Source organism: Chrysemys picta, chromosome 13 (assembly GCF_011386835.1).
Source record: "Chrysemys picta bellii isolate R12L10 chromosome 13, ASM1138683v2, whole genome shotgun sequence".
Classification (NCBI taxonomy): Eukaryota; Metazoa; Chordata; order Testudines; family Emydidae; genus Chrysemys; species Chrysemys picta.
The window spans coordinates 1,771,025-1,791,630 of record NC_088803.1 but is presented as its reverse complement, the minus strand read 5'-3'; the positions used below and the strand labels follow the sequence as shown (position 1 = coordinate 1,791,630).

The 20,606-nt window shown below is 62.5% G+C and overlaps 1 protein-coding gene across 1 annotated transcript; it reads left to right on the top strand.

Annotated features, from left to right (window-relative positions):
• The first annotated feature begins 968 nt into the window (after positions 1–968).
• On the top strand, positions 969–19,793 carry LOC135975454 (collagen alpha-1(I) chain-like). Its single transcript, XM_065566504.1, has 3 exons — positions 969–1,078; positions 16,969–18,259; positions 18,480–19,793. The coding sequence occupies exons 1-3, from the start codon at positions 969–971 to the stop codon at positions 19,791–19,793; spliced, it is 2,715 nt and encodes a 904-aa protein (XP_065422576.1).
• Positions 19,794–20,606: the final 813 nt, after the last annotated feature.

Here is a 20,606-nt window from a genome sequence, read left to right as displayed (position 1 = left end):
AGGTAGGGTCTGCCTGGAGGCAGGGCAAGGGGTGTGGGACTGGCTGCGGGCAGGACAGGGGGTGCGGCAATGGCTGGAGACAGGGGCTGGCTGCGGGCAGGAGAGGGGGTGCGGGGCTGGAGGCAGGGCAGGGGCTGCAGCAGGGGATGGTGCAGGCAGGGCAGGGGGTGCGGGGCTGGAGGCAGGGCAGGGGCTGCAGCAGGGGCTGGTGCGGGCAGGGCAGGGGGTGCGGGGCTGGAGGCAGGGCAGGGGGTGCGGGGCTGGAAGCAGGGCAGGGGGCGCAGCAGGGGATGGTGTGAGCAGGGCAGGGGGTGTGGGGCTGGAGGCAGGGCAGGGGCTGCAGCAGGGGCTGGTGCGGGCAGGGCAGGGGGTGCGGGGCTGGAGGCAGGGCAGGGGGTGCGGGGCTGGAAGCAGGGCAGGGGGTGCAGAAGGGGCTGGTGCGGGAAGGGCAGGGGGTGCAGCAGGGGCTGGTGCGGGCAGGGCAGGGGATGTGGGGCTGGAGCCAGGGCAGGGGGTGCAGAAGGGGCTGGTGTGGGTAGGGCAGGGGGTGCGGGGCTGGAGGCAGGGCAGGGGGTGCAGCAGGGGCTGGCTGCAGGTAGGGCAGGGGCCCCCCTGGTTCTGCCACCCTGGCCCTTTAAATAGCTGCCGGAGCCCTGGGGAAGCTGCGGGGTCTCGCGGCTATTTAGAGGACTGAGGCAGCAGAGGGAGCTGGAGCCCCGGCACTTTAAAGAGCCCCCGGAGCCCCCTGTTACCCCAGGGCTCTGCTCCAAGCACTGGACCCCGCCCCCCAAGCGCCAGAGCTCCCCCTTCTCCTCCACTGGGTACATAAAACTGCAAGTCCCAGAAACCCTTGCTAAACCCGTCCCACCTCCTGAGGAAGCAGCCAATGGGCCGGAGCCGTTTGCTGACTGGCAGGTGCGAGGGCCAGTGGGGGCGAGCCCATGCCCAGAACCCGGGGGCAGCAGGCGATGGTGGTGCCGGGCTGGGAGCGGGCGCTGCGGCTCGTGCTGGGCGCGCTGGGGCTGGCGCTCTCCGTGTCCGCGCTGCACGTGGAGAGCTCGCGGGAGCGGGACCCCTGGTACCGGCCATGTGCGACCTGAGCCCCTCCATCAGCTGGGGCCGGCCCCATTGCAACCCCCGCCCCATGGCATGACTCCCCCTCCCCCATTGGTGCCCCCCGCCCCATGGCATGACTGCCCCTCCCCCCATTGCAGCCCCCGCCCCATGGCATGACTGCCCCTCCCCTCATTGCAGCCCGCTGCCCCATGGCATGACTCCCCCTCCCCCCCCATTGAAACCCCCCGCCCCATGGCATGACTCCCCCTCCCCCCATTGCAACCCCCGCCCCATGGCATGACTCCCCCTCCCCTCATTGCAGCCCGCTGCCCCATGGCATGACTCCCCCTCCCCCCATTGCAACCCCCGCCCCATGGCATGACTCCCCCTCCCCCCATTGCAACCCCCGCCCCATGGCATGACTCCCCCTCCCCTCATTGCAGCCCGCTGCCCCATGGCATGACTCCCCCTCCCCCCATTGCAGCCCCCGCCCCATGGCATGACTCCCCCTCCCCTCATTTCAGCCCGCTGCCCCATGGCATGACTCCCCCTCCCCCCCCATTGAAACCCCCCGCCCCATGGCATGACTCCCCCTCCCCCCCATTGCAACCCCTGCCCCATGGCATGACTCCCCCTCCCCTCATTGCAGCCCGCTGCCCCACGGCATGACTCCCCCTCCCCTCATTGCAGCCCCCTGCCCCATGGCATGACTCCCCCTCCCCCCATTGCAGACCCCCCCCATGGCATGACTCCCCCTCCCCCCATTGCAGCCCCCCGCCCCATGGCATGACTCCCCCTCCCCCCATTGCAGCCCCCCGCCCCATGGCATGACTACCTCTCCTCCCATTGCAGACCCCCCCCCATGGCATGACTCCCCCTCCCCCCATTGCAGACCCCCCCCATGGCATGACTCCCCCCTCCCCCCATTGCAGCCCCCCGCCCCATAGCATGACTCCCCCTCCCCCCATTGCAGCCCCCCGCCCCATGGCATGACTACCTCTCCTCCCATTGCAGACCCCCCCCCCATGGCATGACTCCCCCTCCCCTCATTGCAGCCCCCTGCCCCATGGCATGACTCCCCCTCCCCTCATTGCAGCCCCCCGCCCCATGGCATGACTCCCCCTCCCCCCATTGCAGCCCCCCGCCCCATGGCATGACTCCCCCTCCCCCCATTGCAGCCCCCCGCCCCATGGCATGACTACCTCTCCCCCCCCATTGCAACCCCCCGCCCCTTGGCATGACTCCCTCTCCCCCCATTGCAAACCCTTGCCCCATGGCATGACTCCCCCTCCCCCCCATTGCAACCCCCGCCCCATGGCATGACTCCCCCTCCCCCCATTGCAGACTCCCCCCCATGGCATGACTCCCCCTCCCCCCATTCCAGCCCCCCAGCCCCATGGCATGACTACCTCTCCCCCCCCACATTGCAACCCCCCGCCCCATGGCATGACTCCCCCTCCCCCCTTTGCAACCCGATGCCCCATGGCATCACTCCCCCTCTAACCTTTGCAACCTCCCACCCCATGGCATGACTCCCCCTCCCCCCATTGCAACCCCCCGCCCCAAGGCATGACTGCCCCTCTCCCTATTGCAAACCCTTGCCCCATGGCATGACTCCCCCCTCCCCCCATTACAACCCCCAGCCCCATGGCATGACTCCCCCTCGCACCATTGCAACCCCCCGCCCCATGGCATGACTTTCCGTCCCCCCCATTGCAACCCTCCGCCCCATGGCATGACTCCCGCTCCCACATTGCAACCCCCCGCCCCATGGCATGACTCCCGCTCCCACATTGCAACCCCCTGCCCCATGGCATGACTCCCGCTCCCCCCATTGCAACCCGCCGCCCCCATGGCATGACTCCCCCTCCCCCCATTGCAAACCCCAGCCCCATGGCATGACTCCCACTCCCCCATTGCAACTCCCCACCCCAAGGCATGACTCCCCCTCCCCCCATTGCAACCCCGCACTCCATGGCATGACTCCCCCTCGTCTGTAACCCCATTACTCCCCCTCCCCCCATTACAGCCCCCAGCCCCATGGCATGACTCCCTCTCCCCCCCATTGCAACCCCCCGCCCCATGGCATGACTCCCCCTCCCCCCTTTGCAACCCGCTGCCCCATGCCATGACTCCCCCTCCCCCCATTGCAACCCCCCGCCCCAAGGCATGACTGCCCCTCTCCCTATTGCAAACCGTCGCCCCATGGCATGACTCCCCCTCCACCCATTGCAACCCCCAGCCCCATGGCATGACTACCCCTCGCAGCATTGCAATCCCCCGCCCCATGGCATGACTCTCTCTCCCCCCCCACCATTGCAACCCGCCGCCACATGGCATGACTCCCCCTCCCCCCATTGCAAACCCCAGCCCCAAGGCATGACTGCCCCTCTCCCTATTGCAAACCCTTGCCCCATGGCATGACTCCCCCTCCCCCCCATTGCAACCCCCGCCCCATGGCATGACTCCCCCTCCCCTCACTGCAGCCCCTGCCCCATGGCATGACTCCCCCTCCCCCCATTGCAGACCCCCCCCCATGGCATGACTCCACCTCCCCTCATTGCAGCCCCCCGCCCCATGGCATACCTCCCCCTCCCCCCATTGCAGCCCCCCCCGCCCCATGGCATGACTCCCCCTCCCCCCATTGCAGCCCCCCGCCCCATGGCATGACTCCCCCTCCCCCCTTTGCAACCCGCTGCCCCATGGCATCACTCCCCCTCTACCCTTTGCAACCTCCCGTCCCATGGCATGACTCCCCCTCCCCCCATTGCAACCCCCCGCCCCAAGGCATGACTGCCCCTCTCCCTATTGCAAACCCTTGCCCCATGGCATGACTCCCCCTCCCCCCATTACAACCCCCAGCCCCATGGCATGACCCCATGGCATGACTCCCCCTCCCCCCATTGCAAACCCTCGCCCCATGGCATGACTCCCCTTCCACCCATTGCAACCGCCAGCCCGATGGCATCACTACCCCTCGCAGCATTGCAATCCCCCGCCCCATGGCATGACTCCCTCTCCCCCCCACCATTGCAACCCGCCGCCACATGGCATGACTCCCCTCCCCCAATTGCAAACCACAGCCCCATGGCATGACTCCCACTCCCCCATTGCAACTTCCCACCCCCAAGGCATGACTCCCCCTCCCCCCATTGCAACCCCCCACCCCATGGCATGACTCCCCCTCGTCTGTAACCCCCGCCCCATGGCATGACTCCCCCTCCCCCCATTGCAGCCCCCGCCCCATGGCATGACTCCCTCTCCCCCCCATTGCAACCCCCCGTCCCATGGCATGACTCCCCCTCCCCCCTTTGCAACCCGCTGCCCCATGGCATGACTCCCCCTCTCCTCTTTGCAACCTCCCGTCCCATGCCATGACTCCCCCTTCCCCCATTGCAACCCCCCGCCCCAAGGCATGACTGCCCCTCTCCCTATTGCAAACCATCGCCCCAGGGCATGACTCCCCCTCCACCCATTGCAACCCCCAGCCCCATGACATGACTCCCCCTCGCACCATTGCAACCCCCCGCCCCATGGCATGACCCCCTCTCCACCCCCCATTGCAACACCCCAGCCCCATGGCATGACTACCCCTCGCAGCATTGCAATCCCCCGCCCCATGGCATGACTCCCTCTCCCCCCACCATTGCAACCCGCCGTAACATGGCATGACTCCCCTCCCCCCATTGCAAATCCCAGGCCCATGGTATGACTCCCCCTCGTCTGTAACCCCCCGCCCCATGGCATGACTCCCCCTCCCCCCATTGCAACCCCCTACCCCATGACATGATTCCCCCTCCACCATTGCAACCCCCCGCCCCATGGCATGACTCCCTGTCCCCCCATTTCAATCCCCCGCCCCATGGCATGACTCCAGCCCCCCCATTGCAACCCCCCACCCCCAAGGCATGAATCCTCCTCCCCTCATTGCAACCCCCCGCCCCATGGCATGACTCTCCCTACCTCCATTGCAACTCCCCGCCCCATGCCATGACTCCCTCTCCCCCCCATTGCAACCCCCCACCCCATGGCATGACCCCCCTCCCCCATTGCAACCCCCCGCGCCATGGCATGACTCCCCCTCCCCCCATTGCAACCCCCCGCCCCAAGGCATGACTGCCCCTCTCCCTATTGCAAACCGTCGCCCCATGGCATGACTCCCCCTCCACCCATTGCAACCCCAGCCCCATGGCATGACTACCCCTCGCAGCATTGCAATCCCCCGCCCCATGGCATGACTCTCTCTCACCCCCACCATTGCAACCCGCCGCCACATGGCATGACTCCCCCTCCCCCCATTGCAAACCCCAGCCCCAAGGCATGACTGCCCTCTCCCTATTGCAAACCCTTGCCCCATGGCATGACTCCCCTCCCCCCCATTGCAACCCCCGCCCCATGGCATGACTCCCCTCCCCTCACTGCAGCCCCTGCCCCCATGGCATGACTCCCCCTCCCCCCATTGCAGACCCCCCCCATGGCATGACTCCCCCTCCCCCCATTGCAGCCCCCCCGCCCCATGGCATGACTCCCCCTCCCCCCATTGCAGCCCCCCGCCCCATGGCATGACTCCCCTCCCCCCTTTGCAACCCGCTGCCCCATTGCATCACTCCCCCTCTACCCTTTGCAACCCGCTGCCCCATGGCATCACTCCCCCTCTACCCTTTGCAACCTCCCGTCCCATGGCATGACTCCCCCTCCCCCCATTGCAACCCCCCGCCCCAAGGCATGACTGCCCCTCTCCCTATTGCAAACCCTTGCCCCATGGCATGACTCCCCCTCCCCCCATTACAACCCCCAGCCCCATGGCATGACTCCCCCTCGCACCATTGCAACCCTCCGCCCCATGGCATGACTCCCGCTCCCCCCATTGCAACCCGCCGCCCCATGGCATGACTCCCCCTCCCCCCATTGCAAACCCTCGCCCCATGGCATGACTCCCCCTCCACCCATTGCAACCGCCAGCCCGATGGCATCACTACCCCTCGCAGCATTGCAATCCCCCGCCCCATGGCATGACTCCCTCTCCCCCCCACCATTGCAACCCGCCGCCACATGGCATGACTCCCCCTCCCCCAATTGCAAACCACAGCCCCATGGCATGACTCCCACTCCCCCATTGCAACTTCCCACCCCCAAGGCATGACTCCCCCTCCCCCCATTGCAACCCCCCACCCCATGGCATGACTCCCCCTCGTCTGTAACCCCCGCCCCATGGCATGACTCCCCCTCCCCCCATTGCAGCCCCCCGCCCCATGGCATGACTCCCTCTCCCCCCCATTGCAACCCCCCGTCCCATGGCATGACTCCCCCTCCCCCCTTTGCAACCCGCTGCCCCATGGCATGACTCCCCCTCTCCTCTTTGCAACCTCCCGTCCCATGCCATGACTCCCCCTTCCCCCATTGCAACCCCCCGCCCCAAGGCATGACTGCCCCTCTCCCTATTGCAAACCATCGCCCCAGGGCATGACTCCCCCTCCACCCATTGCAACCCCCAGCCCCATGACATGACTCCCCCTCGCACCATTGCAACCCCCCGCCCCATGGCATGACCCCCTCTCCACCCCCCATTGCAACACCCCAGCCCCATGGCATGACTACCCCTCGCAGCATTGCAATCCCCCGCCCCATGGCATGACTCCCTCTCCCCCCCACCATTGCAACCCGCCGTAACATGGCATGACTCCCCCTCCCCCCATTGCAAATCCCAGGCCCATGGTATGACTCCCCCTCGTCTGTAACCCCCCGCCCCATGGCATGACTCCCCCCCCCCCCATTGCAACCCCCTACCCCATGACATGATTCCCCCTCCACCATTGCAACCCCCCGCCCCATGGCATGACTCCCTGTCCCCCCATTTCAATCCCCCGCCCCATGGCATGACTCCAGCCCCCCCATTGCAACCCCCCACCCCCAAGGCATGAATCCTCCTCCCCTCATTGCAACCCCCCGCCCCATGGCATGACTCTCCCTACCTCCATTGCAACTCCCCGCCCCATGCCATGACTCCCTCTCCCCCCCATTGCAACCCCCCACCCCATGGCATGACCCCCCTCCCCCATTGCAACCCCCCGCGCCATGGCATGACTTCCCGTCACCCCCATTGCAACCCCCCGCGCCATGGCATGACTCCCCCTCCCCCCATTGCAAACCCAGCCCCATGGCATGACTCCCACTCCCCCATTGCAACTCCCCACCCCAAGGCATGACTCCCCCTCCCCCCATTGCAACCCCCCACTCCATGGCATGACTCACCCTCGTCTGTAACCCCATTACTCCCCCTCCCCCCATTACAGCCCCCAGCCCCATGGCATGACCCCCTCTCCAGCCCCCATTGCAACACCCCAGCCCCATGGCATGACTACCCCTCGCAGCATTGCAATCCCCCGCCCCATGGCATGACTCCCTCTCCCCCCCACCATTGCAACCCGCCGTAACATGGCATGACTCCCCCTCCCCCCATTGCAAATCCCAGGCCCATGGTATGACTCCCCCTCGTCTGTAACCCCCCGCCCCATGGCATGACTCCCCCTCCCCCCATTGCAGCCCCCCGCCCCATGGCATGACTCCCTCTCCCCCCCATTGCAACCCCCCGTCCCATGGCATGACTCCCCCTCCCCCCTTTGCAACCCGCTGCGCCATGGCATGACTCCCCCTCTCCTCTTTGCAACCTCCCGTCCCATGCCATGACTCCCCCTTCCCCCATTGCAACCCCCCGCCCCAAGGCATGACTGCCCCTGCCCCCATTGCAAACCCCGCCCCATGGCATGACTTCCCCTCGTCTGAAACCCCCTACCCCATGGCATGACTCCCCCTCGCCCCATTGCAACTCCCCGCCCCATGGCATGACTCCCCCTCCGCCCATTGCAACCCCCCGCCCCATGGCATAACTCCCCCTCCCTCCTTTGCAACCCCCCGGCCCATGGCATGACTCCCCCTACCCCCTTTGCAACCCTCCGCCCATGGCATGACTCCCCCTCCCCCCTTTGCAACCACCCGCCCATGGCATGACTCCCCCTCCCCCGTTTGCAACCCCCCGCCCCATAGCATGACTCCCCCTCGTCTGCAACCCCCCGCCCCATGGCATGTCTCCCCCTCCCCCCATTGCCACCCCCCCCATGGCATGACTCCCCCTTGCCCCATTGTAACCTCCCGCCCCATGGCATGACTCCCCCTCCCCCCATTGCAAACCCCAGGCCCATGGCATGACTCCCCCTCCCCCCATTGCAAACCCCAGGCCCATGGCATGACTCCCCCTCCCCCCATTGCAACCCCCAGCCCCATGGCATGACTCCCCCTCGCACCATTGCAACCCCCCGCCCCATGGCATGGCTCCCTCTCCATCCCCCATTGCAACCCCCCACCCCATGGCATGACTCCCCCTCCCCCCATTACAATCCCCCACCCCATGGCATGACTCCCTCTCCCCCCCACCATTGCAACCCGCCGCCCCATGGCATGACTCCGTCTCCCCCCCCATTCCAACCCCCCGCCCCATGGCATGACTCCGTCTCCCCCCCCATTCCAACCCCCCACCCCATGGCATGACTCCCTGTCCCCCCATTGCAACCCCCCGTCCCATGGCATGACTCTCCCTCCCTCCATTGCAACCCCCCTCCCCATGGCATGACTCCCGCTCCCCCATTGCAAGCCCCCGCCCCATGGCATGACTCCCCCTTCCCCCATTGCAACACCCCATGGCATGATTCCCCTCCCCCCATTGCAACCCCCCGCCCCATGGCATGACTCCCTGTCCCCTCATTGCAATCCCCCGCCTTTGGCATGACTCCAGCTCCCCCATTGCAACCCCCCACCGCCAAGACATGAATCCTCCTCCCCCCATTGCAACCCCCCGCTCCATGGCATGAATTCCCCTCCCTCCATTGCAACCCCCCGCCCCATGGCATGACTCCCGCTCCCCCATTGCAAGGCCCCGCCCCATGGAATGACTCCCCCGCATCTGCAACCCCCCGCCCCATGGCATGACTCCCCCTCCCCACATTGCAACCCCCCCTCATGACATGACTCCCGCTCCCCCATTGTAATCTCCCTCCCCATTTCATGACTCCCCCTCGCCCCATTGCAACCCCCCGCCCCATGGCATGACTCCCCCTCCCCCCATTGCAACCCTCCCCCCTATGGCATGACTCCCCCCTGCCCCCATTGCAACCCCCCGCTCCATTGTTGCCGGCACAGAGGCCCGAGGACAGCAACAGTGGGGTTCGTTGCCCGGTGTGCTTCGCGCCAATAAACATACCGGGGTGGAGAAACAAACAAAGTTTATTTGAGATCTCAAAGTGGTGCGAGGAGACAGGCAAATCTCAGATCAAGCACACCAGCAAAAACAGTTTCTCTCTTCTTTATACATTTTACAACTACCCCCCCTCCCCCTCTCTACCACCCACCCCGCTCTACCACCCCCCCTCTGTCTCTCCCTCTACTCCCCCTCCCCTCCCTACCGACGGCATGTTTATACATTTAAGCCGTTAAATCATTCTGGGGCTATAAATCTAGCTTGTTAGTAACTTCTCTCTAAACTGTTACCTGGTCTTGTTTACCCTTGGTTTATTACCCCTTCTCCAGCTAGAAACATGCAAACCTCATCATTATCGCTTGGTACCTGGGATGAGGGGAGGGGGGTTGTAACTGATAAGTGGCTGTTTACACATTCCAATTCCTGCCCTTGGCTGTTGAGGTCGATCAGAGTTAAACATGGAAGAACTCTGGCTCAGGCAGGCCTAGAGACCCCAACAGTTCCCTCCTTTGAGAAAACTCAACAAGCTTTTGGCTGAGTTTTCTCGTATTCTGTGGACAAGATACGATTGAGTGCCATGGAGCTGGGGTTCTCAATGAGAGGGTGTGCCGGGATTTCTGGGGAACGGGGGCACACAGCTTACGGAGGAGCAATTTAAAACAAGCAATCAGGAGGAGGGTGACCAGGCACAGTACCACACCTGTGAGGAGGAGATGCACAAGGCTATTTCCCAGTCCTCCCAGGTTGAGCAACCAACTCCAAAGGGAATCAAAAACTGTGGGTTCCCTTTCCTGAGCCTTGCCCTGCTCGAAAGCCTGTTCGGCTGACAGGACGTGCTTGTTAATGTCCTGTGAGTTTTCTGGGACCTAAGTACAACATTCACTCCCAATAAGGACACACACCCCGCCCTGGGAGGCTAAAACATAATCTAAGGCCTGTCTGTTTGCAGGGACAGCAACCGGAGCTGGTAAAGCTCTGAGTTAAGGCTAAGGTCTCATTGGCATACTTGGTGAGAAACACAGAGAGCCTACAATAAAATTGAGCCAGTCGTCCTACCCCATAGGATGGGAGAAAGATCACACCCAATCTGTCTCCTTCTGTAATGGGCTCTGGGGTGGCATACAAAGATCTACGCTGCCTGGCGCCCAACGTGGGGCAGTTTAGGGAGGACACGAAGGGGAGGGGCAAAGATAGGAGCTTCCATACCACCAATGCGGTAGACACTTATAGGCAGAGGTACCGCAAATATAGACGGAGTGGCCATTCCCTACCAAGCCATTATAACCGCTACTCCACCTATCTGCTTGTCTGTCATTAAACGATCCGAACCGGGCAGTAGAGTCGGATTTGCAGTTAACATAGACAGGGATGGAAGCATCACTGTCAGGGGATAAATAATACTGACAGGTGCTATTCCCAGCAAACCAGGTGTGATTGCTGGACTTCAACTGTCGATAGCACACCAACCCAGGGGCCACTGGCCGCAACCTAATAGGGGGAGGGATGTATGTTGAGTTGGCCTGCGGTTTCCAGGGGTCATCCCTTAACGCATACTGGGACTCAATGGTACAGTTCTGCGACAAGGGGGTACCCGAGGCATTTTTCCCCCTACTGAACCATCCCCAACAGATCTGACCAATTCTGGGGAACTACCCTCCAGGGTAACCCTGCAGCATGGTGCGGGATTTGGGAGCATACTCAGCAGTTGGAGAGGTTAAACTCTTGGGCAAAGCAAACCTTCAGGGACTCATATGTGTTTGTCTCTAAGTTAGTAGGGATTCCTTTCCATCCCGCATGTGCCTGGGGGGAAACAGGAGTTAACAAGAGGAGTGTCCCTATGGCAAAGAGCACCACTGTGGCAGACCCTGGATCTGAACTCATATTGGGCAGGTGACCCTAGGGCCTAACAATCACAATTCCCCAAATACCCACAAAATAACAGTTACCAATAGCAAGCAGATTAAAAACAAAAGGGACCAGACCACCAGGTTAGGCCGATCCTATGAAAACAAACACAACCAACGCTCAGAGGTCTCGCGGGGAGTGCGCTGTGACTGTCCAAAGAGATCACAGGGCATTCCCAGCAGACACTATTGTCGTCTGAATAACAGTTTAAGTCCCAGATCGTCGCTGGCAGTCTTCTCTGCAGGCTGGACGGTCCACCGTTCAGGAGCGGGCACTGCTTTCAGACAAGAGTGATGAATCCAGTTCTTGTGTCCGTCAATCTTTGCTGCTGTATGGGAGACCAGCAGGACGGTGTGGAGTCCCTTCCACTTCTCTTGGAGAGGCTCATCCTTCCAGGTCCGGACGAGTATGGAATCGCCTGGCTGCAAGGAGTGGATCGGGGCGTCCAGCGGGAGAGGATGCAAATCTTTGGTATACCTGTGGAGAGAACAGAGAACAGCAGACAGAGAGCACATGTACTGAGATAAGAAGCCACACTCCATTTTCCACTCCCCTGCCAGAACCGGTGTACCGTTCATAGGCCATGCCCTTCCAAACAATCTCAAAGGGACTGAGCCCTAACGTGCCCTTAGGGAGAGCGCGAATGCGGAGCACAACAAGGGGCAAAGCATCAGGCCACTTAAGGGAAGCCTCTTGGCAAACCTTTGAGAGGTGCCGCTTAAGTGTCTGATTTGTACGCTCCACTACCCCACTGGCCTGCGGTCGCCATGGCGTGTGAAGCTTCCAGGGGATCTGTAGGGCATCCGATTCTTCTGAACGACTTGGGATGTGAAGTGTGTTCTGTTGTCAGATTCCATCCACTGGGGGAGCAATCTGAGCCTTACTCTGTGCCACTCGATATCCTCGGAGTCCAACAAAGTTCAGGAGGCTCACAGTGGCTTTAAGGCAAGAGGTGAGACCCACTGCAGCAATTAACAAGTCATCCACATATTGCAGGAGGAGGACTTCCTCCTCGTTGTCCCACTCCTCCAAGTCTTTAGCCAGGGCCTGGCTGAAAAGGGTGGGGGAATTTTTAAATCCCTGAGCCAGCACTGTCCAGCAAAGCTGCTTTCTAACCCTCCTTCTGTCCTCCCACTCGAAGGAGAAAATCTCCTGAGACTGGGGGTCAACTGGAATCGTGAAGAAAGCATCCTTTAAATCCAGGACTGAAAAATGGGTGTACTGCCCCCCTATAGAGGTCAACAATGTATACGGATTTGGAACAAGGGGGTGTAGAGTCTTAACCCGCTCATTAACCGCCCTCAGGTCCTGGACCAGCCGGTATGTGCCATTGGGCTTTTGTACAGGCAAGATAGGAGTGTTCCAAGCTGACGGGCATTCTTGAAGTACCCCACACTTTAGGAACTGGTCTATAGTTTCCTGCAATCCCTCTCTGGCTTCCCTTTTGATCGGATACTGCTTGATTCGCACTGGACCTTTTCCTGGGAAGAGCTGAACAGTAATAGGAGTATGATGGGCTGCCTTTCCTGGGATCCCTGATGCCCATACCAGAGGAAAAACCCGCTACTCCCACTGACTCAACTCTGGGGCTTGCATGGCTGAGGGCTCAATTGCAAGTGTCATTATCCAGGCATTCTCTGGAGGTAAAGTGAGGCTTATTTCATCTTGAGTGAAATGCAGGGTGGCACCTAAGCGACAAAGCAGATCCCGTCCCAGTAGAGGCGTTGGACAATTGGGGAGGTAAACCAGTTTGTGAGATAGAGTTCTGTTTCCCAAAGCACATTCCGCTGGGGCATATACTGGGCACTTGGTTCCTTTCCCTGTGGCTCCCACCACAGTGAGGGAATCTGCCACAGGCAGCTGCAGGGGTTGGTTTACAGCAGTTCGTGCAGCTCCAGAGTCTATTAAAAAGTCTATGTCTGAATCTCCCACCCGCATTTTTACTCGGGGTTCCGGGGGCAGGATAGTCCGTCTCCCCTGACACCCCTAGTCTTGATCCTCCGCTGCCATCATAGGGGTACCGGGGCACTCATTTTTCCAATGTCCCTCCTTTCAGCATATGGCACACTGGTTGCGACCCAGACGCCTTTCCTGTGAGCCAGGGCGCCCACGCCCACGTCCTCTCATTCCCCGGCCCCTTCCACCTTCCTGAAATCTTCCCCTGCCACCGGCCTGTACTGCTGCAACCATCATTTTCACTTGCCTCTTTTCCTTTTCTCCCTCCCTAAGGCTGTAAGCCCTGTTTGCAGTTTCCAAAATCTGTGCCATTGTCATGCCCATCAAATCCTCCTTTTTCTGCAGTTTCCTTTTAATATCAGGGGCGGCACGGCTGGTAAAGATACCCTTTATAATTGCCTCGGTGGCCGGATCATTGGGATTCGCATTAGTAGTTTGCCTGATGGTATCCCGAATACGCTGCAGAAAAGCAACCGGACTCTCTTTTGGCTCCTGTACTAGCTCATACGGCTTAGCCCAATTGTTATGTCGGACAGCCGTGTGTCGGAGAACAGTAAAAGCAGTTCTTTATACGTATTGAGGCGGGTCTGATCCTGAGCTCATTAGGATTCCACCGGGGGTCTGCTATAGGGACCTGATCTGCAGCAGCAGGGACGTGTGCTGTGTTTCCCTCATGTCTCCGCTGTGCCTCCTCCCGTGCCTTTAACACGACCTGATTTTGCTCCACCTCAGACAGCAGGGTCCGCATAAGGACATTACAGTCATCCCAGTCAGGCTTATGGCTAGCCAGACACCTTCAAAGACCGAGATAAACTTGCTTGGATTCATAGAGAATTCCCTGCCTGTGCCTTAAAGGCTGCTAGGTCCACCGGGTTAAAAGGCACATGCGTATAGACCTGCATAGTAGTGGCCGGGCGATTGTTTGCTTCAGGACGGGCTATCCGAGTCTCAGTAATCAATGGATAGAATCCCACCGAGGGGGCAATCTCTGGGACCTGTGGCACCCTAGCTTTATATGGTGGGGGTATTGGAGCCGAAGGGGACACTGGCTCCGCCATTACAACCAGGGAAGGGTTCGAGGGACTAACATTAGCTACTACCGAACCTGTCGGGGTTAAATTACACCTCTGCAAAAGATCTGATCTATCTCTTAACAACATAAACAACTGTACATACATATGTTCATTCCATTTACCCGTTCGCTGACAAAACAGAAGCAATTGAAGGATCGTATTATAATTAAATGATCCTTCCGGTGGCCACCTTTCCTGGTCCTCCAGCTGGTACTGAGGCCAGTCTACTGTACAGAACCTTTTCAGTTTACTTTTAGTCAACGAATCCGATTCAAACACTTTCCAGTTCACCAGAATGCATTCTAAGGGCGAACACCTTGCCCTGCCTAGAGTACTCTGTCCCTGCCCCATACCCTAGGGAGACACTGGGCATCCCCAGGTCAAAACAGGTAAAGTCCCCACTAGACTGTTCCTACCTTATCCAAGGGTCCGGTTTCACACCGTCGCCCTATCCACGGGACCGGTTCCCCACCGTCGCCCGCAGCCGCTTCTCCACTGTACGAGCGCGTTGCACCGTTGTGCCCTCCAGGGTCGACCAAACCGTGTCTCCGCTGAGGCCCCCGATGAAGTCACCGGTGCGCGCTGGGCGTCAGTCATCGCCGCAATCCGTCGACCTCCGAGAGGGGTCCGGGCAAGGCTAAATTTCAGCCTCGAGCCCACCCAGGGATGCCAAGACTATTGCCAGCACAGAGTGCCCGAGGAAAGTAACAGTGGGTTCGTTGCCCGGTTTGCTTCGCGCAAATGGACACACCAGGGTGGAGAAGCAATCAAAGTTTATTTGAGATCTCAAAGCGGTGCAAGGAGACTGACACGTTTCAGATCAAGCACCCTGAGACAAGCAGTTTTCCCTTTTTATTCTTTTTGCAGCTAGGCTTTTCCCTCCCCCCCCCCTTCCCCCTCCCTTCCTCTTATAATAGTTTACTTTAAGCAAGTAGCAAGCAATTACGTTTAAGCAGTTAAATCATCTTGGCAACTATAAGTCCAGCTTGTTAGTAACTTCTCCTTGAATTATTATCTTGTCCCTTTCCTTTGATTTGTTATTTTGCCTTTCAGCCAGAAGTATGCAGGCCTCGTTATTACCGCTCGGCACTGGAATGAGCAGTGCTACACCTGATAACTGGATCCTACACATTCCAATTTCTGCATCTTGCTTTTGGGGTCGATTAGAGTTTAAACATGGAAGGAGTTTGGTTCATTTAGGCCTAGTGCAGGAAGGCTTCATCAACACTCGTGGTCTTCCAACCTCCCGAGTTACCTAGGGTTATGCCTAGTGACACCAACAGGGAGGCTGGCGGAGCAGAGTGGCAAGCGACTGGCAGGGCGGCCGGCGGAGCAGAGTGGCAAGCGGCGGCAGAGAGGCCGGCGGAGCAGAGTGGCAAGCGGCGGCAGAGAGGCCGGCGGAGCAGAGTGGCAAGCGGCGGCAGAGAGGCCGGCGGAGCGGAGGGGTAATTGGCCGGCAGGGCGCCCGATGTAGAGGAGTGGCAAGCGACTGGCAGGGCGGCCGGTGGAGCGGAGGGGTAAGCGACTGGCAGGGAGGCCGGCGGAGCGGAGGGGTAAGCGACTGGCAGGGAGGCCGGCGGAGCGGAGGGGTAAGCGACTGGCAGGGAGGCCGGCGGAGCGGTGGGGTAAGTGGCCGGCAGGGCGGCCGGTGGAGCGGAGGGGTAAGTGGCTGGCAGGGTGGCTGGTGGAGCGGAGGGGTAAGTGGCTGGCAGGGCGGCCGGTGGAGCGGAGGGGTAAGCGGCCGGCAGAGAGGTCGGCGGAGCGGAGTGGCAAGGGGCCGGCAGGGCGTCCAGTGTAGAGGGAGTGGCAAGGGGCCGGCAGGGCGGCTGGTGTAGAGGGAGTGGCAAGCGGCCGGCAGGGAGACCAGCAGAGCGGAGTGGCAAGTGGCCGGCAGGGCGGCCGGTGTAGAGGGAGTGGCAAGGGGCCGGCAGGGAAGCTGGCGGAGCGGAGTGGAAAGCGGCCGGTGGAGTGGCAAGCGGCCGGCATAGAGGAGTGGCAAGGGGCCGGTAGGGAGGCCGCTGGAGCGGAGGGCCAAGGGGCCGGCAGGCAGCCGTTGGAGTGGAGTGGGAAGCAGCCGGCAGGGAGGCCAGTGGAGCGAAGTGGCAAGCAACTGGCAGGGCGGCCGGCGGAGCAGAGTGGCAAGCGACTGGCAGGGAGGCCGGCGGAGCAGAGTGGCAAGCGGCCGGCAGGGAGGCCGGCGGAGCAGAGTGGCAAGCGACCGGCAGAGAGGCCGGCGGAGCAGAGTGGCAAGCGACTGACAGAGAGGCCGGCGGAGCAGAGTGGCAAGCGACCGGCAGAGAGGCCGGCGGAGCAGAGTGGCAAGCGACTGGCAGGGCGGCCGGCGGAGCAGAGTGGCAAGCGACTGACAGGGCGGCCGGCGGAGCGGAGTGGCAAGCGGCGGCAGAGAGGCCGGCGGAGCAGAGTGGCAAGCGACCGGCAGAGAGGCCGGCGGAGCAGAGTGGCAAGCGACTGGCAGGGCGGCCGGCGGAGCAGAGTGGCAAGCGACTGACAGGGCGGCCGGCGGAGCGGAGTGGCAAGCGGCGGCAGAGAGGCCGGCGGAGCAGAGTGGCAAGCGACCGGCAGAGAGGCCGGCGGAGCAGAGTGGCAAGCGACTGGCAGGGCGGCCGGCGGAGCGGAGTGGCAAGCGACTGGCAGAGAGGCCGGCGGAGCAGAGTGGCAAGCGACCGGCAGAGAGGCCGGCGGAGCAGAGTGGCAAGCGACTGGCAGGGCGGCCGGCGGAGCAGAGTGGCAAGCGACTGACAGGGCGGCCGGCGGAGCGGAGTGGCAAGCGGCGGCAGAGAGGCCGGCGGAGCAGAGTGGCAAGCGACCGGCAGAGAGGCCGGCGGAGCAGAGTGGCAAGCGACTGGCAGGGCGGCCGGCGGAGCGGAGTGGCAAGCGGCCGGCAGAGAGGCCGGCGGAGCAGAGTGGCAAGCGACTGGCAGAGAGGCCGGCGGAGCGGAGTGGCAAGCGACTGGCAGAGAGGCCGGCGGAGCAGAGTGGCAAGCGACCGGCAGAGAGGCCGGCGGAGCAGAGTGGCAAGCGACTGACAGGGCGGCCGGCGGAGCAGAGTGGCAAGCGACTGGCAGAGAGGCCGGCGGAGCAGAGTGGCAAGCGGCCGGGAAGGGAGGCCGGCGGAGCGGAGTGGCAAGCGGCCGGCAGGGAGGCCGGCGGAGCAGAGTGGCAAGCGACTGGCAGGGCGGCCGGCGGAGCGGAGTGGCAAGCGACTGGCAGGGCGGCCGGCGGAGCAGAGTGGCAAGCGACTGGCAGGGAGGCCGGCGGAGCAGAGTGGCAAGCGACCGGCAGAGAGGCCGGCGGAGCAGAGTGGCAAGCGACTGACAGAGAGGCCGGCGGAGCAGAGTGGCAAGCGACCGGCAGAGAGGCCGGCGGAGCAGAGTGGCAAGCGACTGGCAGGGCGGCCGGCGGAGCAGAGTGGCAAGCGACTGACAGGGCGGCCGGCGGAGCGGAGTGGCAAGCGGCGGCAGAGAGGCCGGCGGAGCAGAGTGGCAAGCGACCGGCAGAGAGGCCGGCGGAGCAGAGTGGCAAGCGACTGGCAGAGAGGCCGGCGGAGCAGAGTGGCAAGCGGCCGGCAGAGAGGCCGGCGGAGCAGAGTGGCAAGCGACTGGCAGAGAGGCCGGCGGAGCGGAGTGGCAAGCGACTGGCAGAGAGGCCGGCGGAGCGGAGTGGCAAGCGGCCGGCAGAGAGGCCGGCGGAGCAGAGTGGCAAGCGACTGACAGGGCGGCCGGCGGAGCAGAGTGGCAAGCGACTGGCAGAGAGGCCGGCGGAGCAGAGTGGCAAGCGGCCGGCAGGGAGGCCGGCGGAGCGGAGTGGCAAGCGGCCGGCAGGGAGGCCGGCGGAGCAGAGTGGCAAGCGGCCGGCAGGGAGGCCGGCGGAGCGGAGTGGCAAGCGGCCGGCAGGGAGGCCGGCGGAGCAGAGTGGCAAGCGACTGGCAGGGCGGCCGGCGGAGCAGAGTGGCAAGCGACTGGCAGGGAGGCCGGCGGAGCAGAGTGGCAAGCGGCCGGCAGGGAGGCCGGCGGAGCAGAGTGGCAAGCGACCGGCAGAGAGGCCGGCGGAGCAGAGTGGCAAGCGACTGGCAGAGAGGCCGGCGGAGCAGAGTGGCAAGCGACTGACAGGGCGGCCGGCGGAGCGGAGTGGCAAGCGACCGGCAGAGAGGCCGGCGGAGCGGAGTGGCAAGCGACCGGCAGAGAGGCCGGCGGAGCAGAGTGGCAAGCGACTGACAGGGCGGCCGGCGGAGCGGAGTGGCAAGCGGCGGCAGAGAGGCCGGCGGAGCAGAGTGGCAAGCGACCGGCAGAGAGGCCGGCGGAGCAGAGTGGCAAGCGACTGGCAGGGCGGCCGGCGGAGCGGAGTGCAAGCGACTGGCAGAGAGGCCGGCGGAGCAGAGTGGCAAGCGACCGGCAGAGAGGCCGGCGGAGCAGAGTGGCAAGCGACTGACAGGGCGGCCGGCGGAGCAGAGTGGCAAGCGACTGGCAGAGAGGCCGGCGGAGCAGAGTGGCAAGCGGCCGGCAGGGAGGCCGGCGGAGCGGAGTGGCAAGCGGCCGGCAGGGAGGCCGGCGGAGCAGAGTGGCAAGCGACTGGCAGGGCGGCCGGCGGAGCGGAGTGGCAAGCGGCCGGCAGGGAGGCCGGCGGAGCAGAGTGACAAGCGACAGGCAGAGAGGCTGGCGGAGCAGAGTGGCAAGCGACTGACAGAGAGGCCGGCGGAGCAGAGTGGCAAGCGACTGGCAGGGTGGCCGGTGGAGCGAAGTGGCAAGCGGTCGGCAGAGAGGCCGGTGGAGCGAAGTGGCAAGCGGCCGGCAGGGAGGCCGGCGGAGCGGAGGTCCAAGGGGCCGGCAGGGAGGCCAGCGGAGCAGAGTGGCAAGCGGCCGGCAGAGAGGCCGGCGGAGCAGAGTGGCAAGCGGCCGGCAGAGAGGCCGGCGGAGCAGAGTGGCAAGCGACTGGCAGAGAGGCCGGTGGAGCGAAGTGGCAAGCGGTCGGCAGAGAGGCCGGTGGAGCGAAGTGGCAAGCGGCCGGCAGAGAGGCCGGCGGAGCGGAGGGCCAAGGGGCCGGCAGGGAGGCCGGCGGAGCGGAGTGGCAAGCGGCCGGCAGGGAGGCCGGCGGAGCAGAGTGGCAAGCGACTGGCAGGGCGGCCGGCGGAGCGGAGTGGCAAGCGGCCGGCAGGGAGGCCGGCGGAGCAGAGTGACAAGCGACTGGCAGAGAGGCTGGCGGAGCAGAGTGGCAAGCGACTGACAGAGAGGCCGGCGGAGCAGAGTGGCAAGCGACTGGCAGGGCGGCCGGTGGAGCGAAGTGGCAAGCGGCCGGCAGAGAGGCCGGCGGAGCGGAGTGGCAAGCGACTGGCAGGGAGGCCGGCGGAGCGGAGTGGCAAGCGACTGGCAGAGAGGCCGGCGGCGCAGAGTGGCAAGCGGCCGGCAGAGAGGCCGGTGGAGCGAAGTGGCAAGCGGTCGGCAGAGAGGCCGGTGGAGCGAAGTGGCAAGCGGCCGGCAGAGAGGCCGGCGGAGCGAAGTGGCCAGCGGCTGGCAGGGCGGCTGATGCCAGAGTGAGCTCCCGGACAGCAAAGCGAGCATGTTGCCCCCCGCCAGGCTGGGAGGTGAGCTCACACGGATGCACCTTAGAACTCTGGGTCGTCACTGACCAAGGAAAAGAACGGTGAGTGGGGTTAGAGTAAAATACATTTATTTAGGGTTTGGATCCCATTCAGAGCTAGGTGTCTGGGTGCTGGAGATAGGTAACCTGCTGAGCTGTTTTTAGTTAAATTCTGGGTCTGTGCTGCAGCAGGCTAGCCCCTCTGGCTCAACAAGGCAGGGTTCTGGAGTCCCAAGCTGATAGGGAAAATGTAGTCAGAGGTAATTTCAGAACATCAGGTGACAGTCCCAAGGAGATCTCTGTGACCAAACCTGTCACAAAGCAATTTAATGTCTCTATGTCTCAATTCTTCATCTAATTAATTTGTAATTAATTTGGTTTTCCTTACTCAGTAGAGGGTTGTAAGAATAAAAACATTAATGATTGCTTGGAAGGTAGACATCATCATGATGGGTACCATAGAAATAACTAGTGTGTCTGTCAAACTGATGACAATTGGTGATTTTTTTGTTTTAAAAAAAATTGCCTTATGAACTGGTCATTTTCTGTTACTTGGTTAAAAGTTGCTTCTTACAACTGTTTGTGTGTCCTAAATGTGCTTTGTTCTGTTCTGACTCTCCATTCAGTGTCTCTTTGTGATGTTTTTTGATAATGAATAAAGCAATTGTGGGATATAATAAAAGTATTCTTTGTAGTAAACCCCAAATTCTTTGAGTTGCTCCTGTCATCAATATTGTGATTCTGCTTTATGATCAATTAGTCTGACAGGG